General features: G+C 33.9%; 2 protein-coding genes and 1 pseudogene across 2 annotated transcripts; 1 reads left to right on the plus strand and 2 right to left on the minus strand.

The window, feature by feature from the left end:
- The first annotated feature begins 1,047 nt into the window (after nucleotides 1-1,047).
- On the plus strand, nucleotides 1,048-2,136 carry LOC144998089 (chitinase 2 pseudogene; annotated as a pseudogene).
- Nucleotides 2,137-2,285: 149 nt separating this feature from the next.
- Nucleotides 2,286-3,370, minus strand: LOC144998471 (uncharacterized). Its single transcript, XM_078958220.1, has 2 exons — nucleotides 3,247-3,370; nucleotides 2,286-2,778 (listed from the first exon to the last, which is right to left on the minus strand). The coding sequence occupies exons 1-2, from the start codon at nucleotides 3,355-3,357 to the stop codon at nucleotides 2,512-2,514; spliced, it is 378 nt and encodes a 125-aa protein (XP_078814346.1). The 5' UTR covers nucleotides 3,358-3,370; the 3' UTR covers nucleotides 2,286-2,511.
- Nucleotides 3,371-6,018: 2,648 nt separating this feature from the next.
- Nucleotides 6,019-6,825, minus strand: LOC144998100 (uncharacterized). Its single transcript, XM_078957920.1, has one exon. It carries the CDS (start codon nucleotides 6,823-6,825, stop codon nucleotides 6,019-6,021), a length of 807 nt encoding a protein of 268 aa, XP_078814046.1.
- Between the last annotated feature and the right edge of the window lie 9,288 nt (nucleotides 6,826-16,113).

A 16,113-nucleotide genomic window follows, 5' to 3' on the forward strand; every position in this document is an offset into this window, starting at 1 on the left:
TTCAATGTTTGTAATATTCCATTAATTCATTCCACTTCATACAGAAAACTAGGGATGTGTTTCAGGCCGGAACCAATCCGAACCCGAATAATCTAAAACCTGAATTGGATGAAAAATAGGAACCGAAACCCGAACTGGTTATACTAATACAGACCGGTTCGGTTCAGGTAATACGGGTTTTGGTTCGGTTATTAACCCGATAGGACCGAAATAACCTAAATAAACATTTATACTATGTTTTTGAACTGAGTAACCAAAATAAACCGAAATGACCTGAATAACCTAAATAAACCGAAACGATCTTAATAACCCAAATAAGGAAATTCTATATTTAGTTCAAGAAAAAAAATATTAATTTAATATTTTTTTCTTAAACTCGATACAGAAGATCCTTATTTGGGTTATCCGGGCCATTTCGGTTTATTTGGGTTATTCGGTCATTTCGGTTTATTTTGGTTATTCAGTTTGAGTGACTATTCACTTTCGGGTCGGTCTTTTTGGTCGGATTAAACATTTATTTGGGTAACCCGGCCCGAATAACTCAAAACCCGAATTTGGCAAAAAAAAAAAAAAGATACCCTAGAATCGACCCAAATAACTTATTTGATCCTAATTCGGATCGATCCAGTCCGAGTTTCGGTTCAGATATTCAGTCCAAGCGCACATCCGTACAGAAAACTACTTAAATTTCAACAAACTAATAAACCTCGTAAACTGAAGAATTTTGTTATAGAAGTGAATTACGAAATTATGTAATTTAGCCAACAATTAAAAAGACATAATTACATATTTCAACGGGATCTAGTGATCTACCAAAAGACAATCAAATCGTTAGGTCTTAAACTGAGATGTATCCAAAGTCTAAAAATTCTGTGATTTTGTCTCGGCTAGGCTTTTAACGTTGACAACTAATACAAATTTTGTTCTTTGTGATCCTCACAAACTTTTCATATATAAATCTATTCCTACTAGTCAAACAAAATTATCCACATGTTCATGTGCATAAGTATATCAGCTTTTCATTAACACACAACTCCAAAGAAAAACATGAAAACCCATACTATTTTTGGCGGGTTTTGGTTCTTTATCATCACCATCATCCTAACCTTGCTACAACTTTGCAGTAAGTTATACAAATATAAGTAATTATTATAATTACACAATTATAAAAACCAATAAAAGTATGATTTGTTGTGCATTTATCTTAATGTTTCTAATCTTACAATGAGCGGGTTGAGTTGTTTTTCAAAATGGATTTTTGTATTTTCACTTTATTTGCAGATTTTGTTTTGCTTTGTTTCAGATGGAAAAGTATTCATGGAATACATCGGAGCAACGGGAAAGCCTGTGACGATGGACGAGGTTCCGATTGACGACGGCATCGACTTCCACTTCATACTTAGTTTTGCTATAGACGCAGATGCCTCCGGCAACCCCCAAAACGGAATATTCAAACCTTACTGGGCGTCATCGTTAACGCCGGAGTCCGTAGCCGCAGTTAAATCCAAGCACCCAAATGTAAAAGCTATGGCGAGCCTCTCTGGTTGGAGTCTCGATTCCACAACACTTCGTTGGTATCAACCGGAAAACTCTCAGACGTGGATCTCAAACGCCTTTAAATCTCTCAAATCCATAATTCAAACCTACAATCTAGATGGTATCGATATCGATTACGAGAACTTTCCGAAACATAACGAAAGTTTCAGTTACTGCATTGGCGAACTCATAACCTACCTAAAAAACCAAAGCGTCATTTCAGTCGCTACAATCGCACCGTATCGGCTAACGACGATACCTTACGTGCAACTATTCGCCGCATACGGCGGCGTTATTGATTATGTTAACCACCAATTTTACACAGATAAAGTGAGGACGACGGAAGCGTACCTGGAAGATTTCCAGCTGAGGACGGCGCAGTTCGACAAAGAGAAGGTGTTGCCGAGTTATGAAATCGATGGAAGAGGGATCCAAGGCGAGGCGTTCTTCGATGCATTGCATATTTTGGAGGAAAATGGATTCGATATCAATGGGATTATGATATATTCAGCAGATGCATCTGCTTCAACCAATTTAACCACCAAATTCTATTACGAGCAGAAATCACAGGAGTTCTTGCTCAATTCTTCAAGGGTTTGAGTTTTTATTAAAAAATATCAAGTGATTACAATAATTCTTTGAAAAGAGAAAATCAAATACAACCGTTAATTACAATTAGTTTTCATTTATATAAGAAATCGATGATTTTTTTTTTTTTTTTTTTTTTTTATCAACCAACTCTTCATGGCTTACAATTTTAATAAAATTTAAAATGCATATATGTTTGTATAGAAAAGCTAGCTCAAAGGCTTAATACATACACGCGTAAATATATTGTATGTAGGCTGATTATTATATTTTTCTCGGCCAGATACATACAGTCCAAGATCTCAACTCTCAAAAGACTTTTTATATATATACATGAAAGACAAGCTAGTGTTCATTTGGTGCTTCGATCGGAGCATCTTCATTTGATCATGTATCTCCGGTTCTATGGAAATCACCGACGCCGACAGGCTCCTTGAAACTTTCCTTGACGGACTCCAGGCTGCCGTCGCCGGCGACTGCTTCCATGGCACCATCTTCTGCCTTCTCAACCGTCTGACTAGCAACTCCTTGACTTGCCTTTTCTTCCTCCAGCCTTTTGAACTCCTCTAGCGTCGATGGTGCTCTGCCGTGGTTGATTGTTTCATCGGCATGAATATGATTTCCTTTGCTACTTTCTTGACTACTCATGTATCCCTTCATTCCAACATCAAACTAAACACAATTAATTTCCATCAAAAGGATCGTTTCGATTTTATTTCATCTTATCCAATGGTCGATGAGTTCAAAATATAAACGTGAAGTAAATGAATTGGCCAAGATAAACCAACTTTTAAAATTTTCTGGGCAATTCTCCAAAAGTCGGATACAAAAAAACTTTTTGTGCAAAAAAAATCAAACGTTTAATTAATGAAATTTGACATCAAAAATTGAAAGACGCGACGACTTAATTAAACATAAAACGATGGCCAAAATACGAGTTGAAATCCATGAACTCAAACAACAATGGCAACTCTGTAGATGAAATTCTCCCATCATTCAAATCCCGTTCAAGATACGATAAAGTTGGTGACAAGGCGATATATCAGATTAAGAAGGAAAGAAGAAAAACAAATTCAAATGATCATGGTTTTGTAAAAACATCGATTGATTGAATTACTGTACCTTGCGAGTTAGAAACGCGGGGGGAGGAGGCGGCGCAGTAAAGTAAGGAGTGGAGGACGGCGGCCGTACTGAAGATGTGTAGAGAAGGTAGAGAAGATGGCGGCGACCCATTCCGGAGAATTGAGATAAGGAGGTGGTCGAAAAGACACGATTCGCGACTTATCATCTCAAAAGCAGAAGAGTAGTGAAAATGACGTCAGCTTTCAGGGAGATGTGAGTGGCTGGTTGACACCTCATTCACAATAACTCCATGTGTGCAAACGTAGTGGCTGCACGTGGCCCCCGTGCGCTAACGTGTTCCAAAAAATTGTATAAAAGTATATTTGATTTTTGTTGTATTGGTCCTCGACGTCGAGTTTCCAGTTTATTGGTTTGGTTTCCGATAAGGAATTAACTGTTTCCTCCATAAATAGTTTTTTTTTTAATCGACCAATAGATTAATATAGAAGATAAAATAGGGAAAATAACAGTATAGGCTACGTAAAGCTAGTGGTAAAACACAGAAACACGAGTAACACGAAGATAAAACAACATAAAACATATGAATTTACAGGTTAAGAAAACGGGTATTGAGATCAATTTGCTCAGGCTAACTTCTTTATTTTACCCTTTGTTTTTCACCCAAAGAAAGCTTATGGATTTGATAATATATATGACTTTATCCGGTGGCAGCCGGTTGTTATTTAAAACTCTATCGTTTATTGCTTTCCAAATAGACCATAGCATACAGTAACAAATGACCATAAAAGTCCTTCTTCTTTTGGAACATGATCCCCACTTGACAAGAAATTCTAGAATTTGATTCACCTTATGAAAGCTTCCAGCTTGCACCCTGCACCATCTTAATATCCCTTCTGTGACCATCGTTGCATAAGAGCATGCCACAAAAGTATGGTCTGGACATTCTTCTATCTTCTCACACATCTGACAAGTCAATGATTCCACATATACCCCTCTTTTTGATAGTTCATTTACGGTTGGAATTATGCCCGCTTGCGCCCTCCGGATGAAGCATGATACTTTCAGTGGTATTTCTTTAAGCCATTGAAAATTAGAATCAATGGTAGGGGATCTATAGTCCCATTTATTCCTCAGGGCACACACCAAATATGAACCATCCAGAGTTAAGCCATATTTCTAGATTTCACATGTGGGGCCTTGATGCTTGGAAAACACCGAGAAAACAGGGATGTTCTTTTTCATGAGATCATTCTTTATACCTGCAATGTTGTTCCATACCCCGGGTAAAGTCTTCATCAAGTAACAAACGTCAGGTTTGGAAAGAAGATTGTGCACACTGTATATGATCGAATATTGTGCACACTGTATATGATTGTTGCCCATAATTATCCAGGTTTGGTTCTAAGCTTCCACCACCATTTCATAGTGAGGGATATGTTCAGGGCTTTTATCGTGTCAACGCTAAGTCCACCCGAATCTTTAGGGGCTGTCACTTTGTCCCACGAAATCTAGTGAATAACCTTCCTCTCATATGATCCACCTCAAAGGAATCTGTTCCTTAACCTGTCAAGAGTTTTGATGACGCCCTCTGGAGCCACAAATAAAGATAAATAATAAGTTGGGAAGTTGCCGAGGACTGATTGGATGAGGGTCAATCTACCACCGAAGGATAGATTTTTAGATTTCCACTTTGAAAGTTTTTCTTTGAATCTGTCTATGATCAGCTTCCAATGTTTCTTCAACTTCATATTGGCTCCAACCGGGACACCAAGATAGGTAAAAGGAAGGGAGGACGGTTCACATCCTAGAGGTCTCGCCTAATTTTTCACCTCCTGAGTGTCAACACCAATTCCAAATACTCTAGATTTATTGAAATTGACTCTAAGCCCCGATGCAACATGGAAGCAGTTTAAGATGCGTGATAGGTTCTTGATGTTTTGCTTTGACCACTCCCCCAAGAAAAGAGCATCATTCGCATATAGCAAGTGGGAGAGTGTTGGCCCCCCATTTGGCAAATTAATCCCATGGAAGATGCCTAGTTCACACGCCGACTTCATCGTTACACCAAGACCCTCCATGGCTATAATAAACAGAAACGGTGAGAGTGGATCGCCTTGTTTGACCCCTTTGGATATAGAGAATTCTTCGGTTGGGCAGCCATTTACAAGTACTAAGGACTTGGAGGAAACAAGACATCCTTTTAACCACATTCTTATTTTGTTGCTGAATCCCATCTTCACTAAATTTGAGTCAAGGAAATCCCAATTTAATGAATCAAAGGCTTTATCAAAATCAACCTTGAAAAGAAGTATCTTCTTTTTATTCTTTTTTGCCGAGGAGCAAACTTCATTCACAACCAGGGGCCCTTCCAATATGTTCCGACCTTCAATATACGCTGATTGCGCCTCGTCAATGCACTTCCCCACGACATTCTTCAGTCTCAACGAAAGAATTTTGGAGATGATTTTGTAAACGCAGCCTATAAGACTGATCGGTCTATAGTCACTGATTAGAAGGGGATCCTTGATTTTAGGCACCAACGATATGAAAGAAGAGTTACAAGACGAGTCAAGATTCCCATAACTCTCGAAATATTTAACAACCGCTGCAATGTCACCCAAGAGAACCTCCCAATATTTTTTGATAAATTTAAACGTGAAACCGTCAGGCCCCGGTGCCTTCTCATTACCACACGCCCACATTGCATTCTTAATTCTACACAGGGAAATAGGAGATTCCAACTATTGCATTTCTTCGCTAGAAATTTTCTTGAAGCGGTGATTGATTAATTTCGGCCTGACAGGGAACTTTTCATTGTATTTTTTCAAAGAAAAATGAATATACCTCCTGTTTTATAGATGTTGGATCTGTACACCATTCCCCATTGATCAACAGACCATCTATCGAGCTCTTACGATTGTTTTTGTTTATATGTGCGTGAAAAAACCTAGTGTTTTCGTCCCCATATATAGCCCATTTGATCCTAGATTTTTGTCTAAGATCAAGGGCCTTGATTTTTTCCAGCTCAACTATTGATTTATACCCCGAACTACGAACCTTGATCTCATCCTCCGTTAATTGTCTTGTCTCGGCTGCCATATCAAGTTGGTCCATCAACTTCTTGAGTCGAGACAATTCAAATTCCTCTTTAGGATGGGCAGATGCTCTCCATTCTTTCAATCCTTTCTTGATGTGTTTGAGTTTAGCAGCTAGATACAAGTCAAGGGTACCAAATCCAACGAAATTATTCCAACTGGATATGAATGTCTTTTCGAAATCGTCCCTTAACAGCCAGGAGTTAAAGAATCTAAATGGGGAAGGACCAAAGTCTCTACGAGCCGAGGACAACAGAATGGGACAGTGATCCGAAATTTCCCTTGGGAGAGCAGTAACCGAGACATTAGTAATAAGATTTAAAAATCTTGGGCAAACCAGGAATCGATCTAACTTACTAAGTTTAAGATCTGAATTACGAAAACATGTGAAGCGATGGCCCCCCATTTTCAGATCTATGAGGCCTGATTCATGTATGAAATTATTGAATTCCTTAGCAGCTCTTGGGCAGAAGATTGAATTTAACCTCTCCTCACTCCTTTTTACCACATTAAAGTCGCCCATCATAATCCAAATTCTTGTCTTAGAGTTTTTTAAGCCAATTAATTCTTTCCATAATGCCTCTTTCTCAAGAATGGATTGAGGCCCATAAATATTAGCACAAATCACATTCTCATTAATACCCCTCCAAGTGCCAATGTTGATTAAGTAATGTCTAGATGAAATAAACTCAAGCGAATTAAACAAGTCCCTGTCCCACAAGTTCAACAAACCCCCATACCTACCTGATGAATTTACACGACTATCTCAAAAGTTTTCTGCACCCCAACAAGCTTGAGCATTGATGTTTTCTACCTCAAGTAATTGTGTCTCTTGTATTGCTAAGAAGGATATTCTATACTTTGATTTTAATGTTCGAATCCAATCCACCTTATATTTCTCCCCTATTCCCCTGATGTTGATGGACAGAAAATTCATTTGGAAGTTCTTGTCTCACCTGATACTCCTAGGATTCCTGCCAACAATTTGTTGTTGGCATCGATCTCAAATCCAAGCATAGCCCCCAATTTCAGATGTTGCTTTGATTTCGTTGATTTGAATAGATTTATTAGCATCTGGAGGTTGATTGAGGGAAGATCTTGGTACCATCTCATTCTGATGCGAGTCAGGTGTTGATACGTTTTCATCTCCATCATGAAATAAAGCTTGGACAGGGTACTGTAATAAGTCTCTTGTCGGGGAGAGGACTTGAGAGAATCGCCTTTTTTAATGAATGCCCAATATTGATACCTTGCAGTTGGGGTGTTTGATAAGTGGGGGAAGGGGTCTGCTTGTTGTATGGAAACGGTCCAAAACAAACCGACTAGGCTAACATGGAAGGGAAGGAGGTGGGCGAAATGGGCCTTAGGGAGCCCAATAGCGGACTATCCATTTTACAAGCATCCTGTATGGCCAGGCCAACTGTGCCCCGATCGAGTTCCTTAGGCTTATCTCCACATGCTTCATTATCATCAGTTAGGCCAGTATCAGTGGGAACTGGAATCGTTTTCGCTTCATTGTAATGAGTAAATTCCTTTTCAGATTCCAAGATCGCCGTAGGTGCTTGGTTCGGGACTGCTGCTGCATCCGGGCCATCGGAAGATACTTCTTCATCGACAATCCCACAACATCTAATTCCATTGCTTTTCATATTCACATCTCTAACTATTTCACCATCTTCAATATCATCCATCCATGTATCTGAAATATCATCTTCATCTTCATTAGAACCATGCACACCATCATCTTTGTCGGATTCAACAACTTTTGTGTCCCCGTCAGAATTATCTTCAGGTTCAGATTGATATGGTTGATCAACATCATCGAACTTGAAGGGAAACCATGGTTCATCTTCATACTCAACCATACCAATGTCAAACGTTTCTTCACCAACTTCAGTCTTAATAACTTCATTGAACTTTTTCTTTTCTTCCGTAAGGATGCCGATTTTTACTACTGAGAGGTCCATTCTATCCCCAGTATGATCAAACAGAATAATTATCTTCCTGAACTTCTACACAATGGCAGAGAAATTTGGTTCACTCCATAACCTTATAGGCAATCCAGCAATTCTTACATTTGCAACACGATCAAATTTATAATCATTCTCTCCAACATGCTTGATAAAGTTAAATATATCTTTCCAGTTTTTTTTGTTCGACAGGAAATCTTTAGCTTTAGCCGACGATCCAAACTCAAGAATGGCCTTCATGTTGGAATAGTGTCTAAGGCTGCAACTATATTTGGTAAGTACTTGACCCAATTGAGCATGGTCCTTTTGGGTTGCCTTCACCATAGCAACTTGATAGGTTGATTTATAATGAGAGAAGAAATATTATTAATATATTATGAGAATAATATAAGGATAATAATATTGTTATTTGATTAATATAAGTCATAAATTAATTAGGAATTAATTTGGTGACTTAAAGAGATTAATTGAATAAAGGGGTATAAACTGTCAATTGTATGATAGTTGTATTTTGAGCAGTGACTCCTTAGGGATAAGGGGTGGACGATTTTAGGTATTAGATGAGCCTAGAAATCGTCCAAAGGCTTATCATAAGGAGATTGGATTGCTTAGGGCTTAAGTTATCCAATTAGGGTTTAAGGGGGAAACCCTAGGAGGCTCACTAGTATAAATACACCCATAGGGTTGAGGAAATCGGCACCCTTGGTATAGGAGAGACCCTGGCCGATTTTTCTCACCCTCCCCTCTCTCTCTCTCTCTCTCTAATCATCCTCTTGCTAGTTGGTGTTTGTAAGCCATTAGAGGAGTGACATTTGTGACTCTAAGCTCCAAGGACAAGAAGATTCAAGCAAGTTTTTCAAGGTAATCTTTCAGATCAGATTTCATATGTTATTATACTAGATCTATCAATCAAAGTATTGGATACATTGCATGTTCAATTAGAGAAACCTAGATCCAAGCATTAGGGTTTGTATGTGCGCGTAGGAATGTTCTTATGGCTAAAACACATCAGTGGTATCAGAGCCTTGATTGGTTTCTATTGAATTGATGCATTGGTTGCTTGATTGTTGATTGCAAAATTCAAATTTTATCAATCTGCCTGATGAACTCGACGAGTCCCATAGTGGACTCGGCGAGTGGGCCTCAACTCGGCGAGTCCATTATGGTACTCGATGAGTCCGAGCGTCAGGAAGAGCCAATTTCGGGATTTCTTGCTGTTTATCTTATGGAAACTTGCCTTTATCTTAATGGGTCAATATAAATCCGATTTTATAATATATATGAGTATATCCTTGAACTAATTCAAGATAATTACCAATTAATTGAATAATAATTTCCTTATGTGATAATTGATTAATTATTTTAATTAAATTGGTAAATTGCTTTGCAAGAAACATCAAATATGGATAATTATGAGATTAAATGGTTAATTTAAATTATTTGTTATTGTATCCTTTATGTTTTGAAAAGTTTAAAACTAACCCTCAAGTTTTGAAATTTAGTTTTTGTGATTAAAAGTTTAATTTGGACAATTTAAATTTCAAACCCTAGAATTTTACAAGTTTAAAATTCAACCTTATACTTTATATGATTACAAGCTTAATATATATATATATATATATATATATATATATATATATATATATATATATATATATATATATATATATAAACAATTTTATAACTAGAAAATGACTATATAACTAGAAAATGAAATGACTATTTAACTAGAAAATGACTAGTTTTGTTTTTAGATAACGTATCTGTTTGTAACGAATTTTAATACTTGCTCTTATGAATCGTCTAACATCATGAATATGATTATTGTTTAAAATTGTGCCTTGATTATTAGGTTTATAAGAATCTTTAAGATTTTGCTCAGAGTTATTAATAGATTCTTGAATTTGCTGTATTTTTAAAAGAATATTTCTATTAGGAATACAATTCATCAAGATTTTGCTAGACATAATTAAATGATTTAACCATGAATTTGATTAATTTGATTATTAAAAACGAGTACTATTTTAACAAAAATTTCAAATCTTGTAGAATTAATAGTTAGAATAACTCGAAATGAAATTATCATAAAAACAACACAACGATAGAATATTTTAGATAATACCTTCTTGAATTAGGCTTGAATTACAATCAGTACATACTTCTGGAGAAAGAATTATTTGAAAATCTAAAGACTTTGAACATCTACTAGTAGAAAGAGAGACTCTTGGAGATTTTTTAGACATGGGATGAACATTTTTTAGAAAATGAATTTTTTCTTGTGTCTTCAACTAAAGGATAGTCTCTATTTATAATTATCTTGGAGTCTTCAAAGTCTTGAAATCATCTCGTAAGAATCCATGGCCAATCAATAATTACTTGCAAGTGGTTGTCCTTGAAAGTGGTTGTCATTCATCTTTTGAAACAGTTGTCGTTTGTAATCAATGACCATCTTCTTTTGATAAAGCAAGCCATTATAGAGCATCTTCTAAAGTTTTTTGTCTTCATATCATCATTGATTATAGATTTGATAATAATTTTGATAAAAATTGTTTATACATAAATACATGAATACCTACATAGTATATATGTATTCGTACTTGAAACGAAATTTTGATAATAGAAGAAACGAAATATCCTACATTTAAAGTATTACATCAAATTTATGGATAATGATTTCTTATTCTTCATAAGGATCATCAAAAGGGTCTTGAGCGTCTTCAAATAAATCATTCTTTATAGATTTTGGAGAATCGTCAGAAACTGATGGAGTTTGGCGAATTTCTTGAAGTAATTTTTGAAGTTCTTGAGGAAAAGAGGTAGCAGCATCTTTAATTCTTGCAATTAGATCCACATCACTTTTGGGAAGACTGTTGATAAAAGTGGCTTCGACTTCTGGTTTTTGAATATATATTTCTTGATAATGTTTAATTACTGCTTGTTCACTAGCTTGAGAAATCTTCATTTTATCCCACCATTTTGAGCGAAATTGGCGATTAAGCCAGGGAGGAGAGGAGTCCTTTGCTTCTTGATAATGAAAAGTCCAAGACATTATCCATGGAACTTTAAATATCATAGTGAATTGTAACATGTATTCAAATTCTAGAATTTGTTGAATAAACAATTCTTTAAATTTGAGATATCCAACGTAAATTTCTTTTGGTAAACAATTTGGAAGAATACCCATATATTTGTACCAATTGATAAACCATCTTGGATATTCACAATTGAAGTTCAAATCAAAGAAGATAAACCATGAATGTGAATAATTCCGAATAAAGAATGCCTTAGTCCAGGCGTCTTGATAATCATAGTAAGAAAATTTGGGATAAGCAGGATAACTTATAAGAGGTTTTTCAGAGTGAAGGTTTGGAACCCAACTTTCTGGAGAAATGATTTTGATAATATGAGCTTTGCTAAAATCAATGTTTCCCTCTTTAGAATTAGAACGATGAACAAAATTGACTGAACCAGATTCTTGCAGAATAGCTTGATAATATTCTCGGGTTTTATATGAATCAACATAAAAGGTTTTTCCTTGTCCAAAGAGATGATTGGTAAGAATATGAAAACCTTGGTGTAACTTATGGATTTGAAAATCTTCAAGAATTTGAACTCTTAGGAAATTTGGATTAAGAACATAAGGAGTTTTTGTAGAAGGGCTAGGAGTAACAGATTTTTGAGTTTGAGGAGTGATAGGTTTTGCAAAAGGGCTTATTGTGTCAGTTGAAGTAACTTTTGGAGTAACAAGTTTTGACTGAAGGATATTAGAATAAAGTTGTGAATTCTTAGAAGTAGGTGTTAAAGGAGAAAAACGATTTTGATTTTGAAATGGAACTAGCTTTTGAGAGGCTGGAACAAGATTTTGAGAGACTGGCTTCTTGTCATCATGTTTGGAAGAAGACGACGAACTCATTTTCCCTGCAAAAATTCTCGAGAAAGAAAGTCAGGAAGTGAGTTATTTTCTCCTTTTATAAATTCTATTTCGAAATCAAAGTTACCTAAGAGGGCTTGCCAACGAGCAAAAATTTACTTGGAAATAATATTTTTTACATCTTTTTCCAAAATACTTTTTGCAGATTGACAATCTATTCTTAATAAAAAAGTTTTCATAAATAAATCATCTTCAAATTTCTTAATACATAAAACAATGCTCAAAATTTCTTTTTTGACAGTTGAATAATTTTTCTGTGTATCATTCCATGCACCAGAGTAATATCCTCCAAATTTCTTAATACATAAAACAATGCTCAAAATTGCTCTTCAGTTGAGTTAACAAATTTTTGTTTTAAAATTCCTCCGAATCCAATATCACTAGCATCGGTTTCAACTATGATTTTGGCATCGGGATGAGGTAAATTTAAACATGGCAAAGTAGGGACCTTTTGTTTTATATATTTAATTATATCTGTATGTTTTTGAGTCCATGGTTCAGGATTGTCTTTTAATCGATTATAAAGCGGTTTACATATGATCCCTAAATCTTTGAAAAAATCATGGATATAATTTAAGCATCCTAAAAATCTTTGAAGTTGTTTTTTATCTTTAATTTCATCAGGAAATTTAGTAGAAAATTGCAAGCTTCTTGTTATAGGTCTAATAGTGTTTTTGACAATATCATGTCCTAAAAAACGAATTTCATTTTTAAATAAATGCATTTTTGTTGCAAAGACAGCTAAACCATTTTGATAAATTAAATCATGAAATTGATTTAAATGTTTAAAATGTTGATCAATTGATTTTGAAAAAATTAGGACATCGTCGATATAAGCAATAGCAAAACTACTTATAGGAGTTATGATATCATTCATAATATTTTGGAATTCAGAAGGAGCATTTTTTAATCCAAAAGGCATTACATTCCATTCAAAATGCCCAAAGGGAACATTAAAACCAGTTTTGTATTTATCTTCCTCATGAAGTTGTATTTGCCAAAATCCTGATTTCATATCAAACTTTGAAAATATTTTTGAATCATAAAGCTTTTTTAGCAAATTTCGTTTATTAGGAATAGGATAACGAATCCATTCTAAAACTTTGTTTAAAGGTTTATAATTGATAACTAATCTTGGTGATCCTCTTTCTAATTCTGCAGCATTCATAACATAAAATGCTGAACAAGACCATGGTGACTTAGAAGGTCTTATGAGTTTTTTATTTATTAAATCTTGAATTTCATTTTTACAATGACTTTCTAATTCATTATTCATGTGAATGGCTCTAGATTTTGAAGGAATATCCTTTTCATTAAAAATTTTTATATATGGTAGTTTGACAATATGTTGCTTTCTATTCCAAAAGGCATTAGGAATATTAGAACAAACATTTTTTTCAAATTTTAATTTTAATCCGGTTATTTTATTTTGAATATTATTATCACTTAATTGATTAGTTATTCGAACATTATTTATTTCGTTAATAAGATATTTGGCTTGTTGCGTTTTATAATTAAGGACATTAATCGTTGAATATAGAGGAGGTTCAGAAAATTTAAATATAATTTCTTTTCCAAAAACATTGGTTCTTATACCATCATCATGAACCATAAACGGATATAGTTTTGTAATGAAAGGTGTTCCTAGAATTAAAGGAGAAGAGAGATCTTTTACTAAAATTAGGTGAGTTTTATAACAGTAATCTTGGTCATTACAAATATGAACATCAGAAACTTTATAATTTACAATTAATTTTGTACCCCCGGCACCAGTAAGTCTAGATGTAGTTTTTTCATAAAATTGTGTAGGAAAAATTCCTTCTTGAATACAATTCATATCAGCACCACTATCAATTAAAGCAGTTAGGTTGATTTTAAAATTATCCTTAACTAAAGTAATTTGAGTGTTCCATTTTTGAGAAACTTGATTATTTATAAGTTTACCAATAGTTACATTTTCAATTTTATTTTCTTCTTCATTATTAATTTCTATATTTTTGTTTTTAAAAGTAGAAGGTTTTTCCTTTTCTAAAATTAAAATTTTATTTTTTATTTCTTTTATTTGTTGTTTTACTATTTTTAATTCTTCTTGAAGTTCTTGCATAGAAATTGGCTTTGCTTCAGTAAATCTTTCGTATATACTTTTTAAATTAAAATTTTCATTATTAGCAGGAGTTATGTTATTAGTTTTATTTAACATCTGTTTTATTAGCAATTCTTGGATATTTTTATCTTTTATAGAATCAAGAGAGTTTAAAAGATCTTTATCATCTTGTGAAAGAACATTAATGGAGCCACTAGTGATTACATTGATTAAATTGTTACAGTGACATTTACCAATACACTCGCAAATATCAGAATCTTCAGAACTTGAAGTAGTATTTTCGAGAATATTTAAATCATTTGTTTGAAAGTCAGAAATACTTTCATCGGAATCTGAATCAGTATTTAAAATAATTTTTCTTATTTGTTCTTTCAAGTCTTCAGAGACATTTAACTCATTTATTTTTGTCTTAGCATAACAATTATTTGCTGTATGACCATTACGCCCACATTTATGACAAATAATAATATCTTTTGATTTTCTTTTAGATTTTTTATAATTTTGTCTATAGGGTTTTTTGGCTTTTGAAGCGTAATCTTTACCCTTTTTATAATTTTCTGGAAGATTATATTTCTTTTTCCTGAAATATTTTGAAGATCTTTTCTTAAATACTTTAGATTTTGAAGTAGACGGACCATTCAAGGGCTGATAACCATATTGTTGGCAAAAATTTCCCAATTCATTTTTACTGTTAATTCTATCTTTTTTGAGTTTTTCTTTAAACCTAAGATCAGCACAAACTGATAATCCCTCTTTATTAATATAGTTTATTAAATCTCCATAAGTTAGATTTTGATAAGGGATGGTATTATTAAAATTTTCTCTTAATTTTTGTCGAACTCTTTCCGCAAAGAGTTTTGGAAGGCCAACAATAAAACGTTCTTTCCAATAAGACTCTTTACAATCGGGTCTTGAAAAAACTTTAACAAGATAATTATCTTTATACCATCTAAAATCAGTAAGTTTTCTGCAATGTAAATTCATTAAAATTTCTGAAGTTTTTTCTTGAAAAGTAGTAGGATCCCCTACAAAGTTTTTGATAATAGCAAAAATTAAAGTGTTAACCATATCATCTTCAAACGTTTGTATTTGTTGATTATTTTCTTGTTTTATAATAGTTTTCTTAGCAGATAAAATATAATCCTTTTCTTCTTGTGAAATCTAGAAATCCCACCAGCCTTTAAGACTGCCAGTAAAACCAGAAGTAATAATATTAACAATTTGGAGTTGACTATTATTATGAGCTTTATAAGCATTAGCACCCATAGTCATTTCTTGTACAATATTCATAATTTGATGTTCAGAATGGCCATCAATATTCCATTCATAAACAGAATTACCATCATATTGAGAACGATCAAATTGAAAACTTCGTTCTTCAAGTTGAACATCTGGAAGAGAGGGTCTATTTCCAATAATTTCTTATGGTTGGTTTTGGATTTTTTCCGAAAGTGCTTTGCTTTGATTGATGAATTTTATTAAGATTTGAAAAGTCATTAGTGAGTTGATTAATATCATCATTTGTATCAAATTGTTGAGCAAGAGTTTCAAAATTTGTTTCACTATTTTCAGATTCTTCATTCGTAAGAGTATTAATATTATTAGTGTTTGAGATATGAAGTTTTGAAAGTCTTTTTTCTAATTCGTTAATTAAATATGTATTTCCTAGATTAAAATTACTATCGATTTGGCAAGGAACAAAACTTAAATTACTAGTGCTTGCCATATCTTGCTTGTTAATGTTTTTATCTTTGAAAATTTTTTCTTCAATTTTAACTAAATGCTCGGTAATACTAGATAAGGTTT

The sequence above is a fragment of the Lactuca saligna genome, chromosome 5 (assembly GCF_052625555.1).
Source record: "Lactuca saligna cultivar CGN05327 chromosome 5, ASM5262555v1, whole genome shotgun sequence".
NCBI classification, from domain to species: Eukaryota; Viridiplantae; Streptophyta; class Magnoliopsida; order Asterales; family Asteraceae; genus Lactuca; species Lactuca saligna.

Excerpts from the sequence above, each read along its gene's own strand:
- LOC144998100 (XM_078957920.1), bottom strand. The coding sequence starts at position 6,825 with ATGGGCGACTTTAATGTGGTAAAAAGGAGTGAGGAGAGGTTAAATTCA.
- LOC144998471 (XM_078958220.1), bottom strand. The coding sequence starts at position 3,357 with ATGGGTCGCCGCCATCTTCTCTACCTTCTCTACACATCTTCAGTACGG. Across the intron at positions 2,779-3,246 it reads CCGCGTTTCTAACTCGCAAG|GGATACATGAGTAGTCAAGA; the intron begins GTACAGTAATTC and ends GTTGGAATGAAG.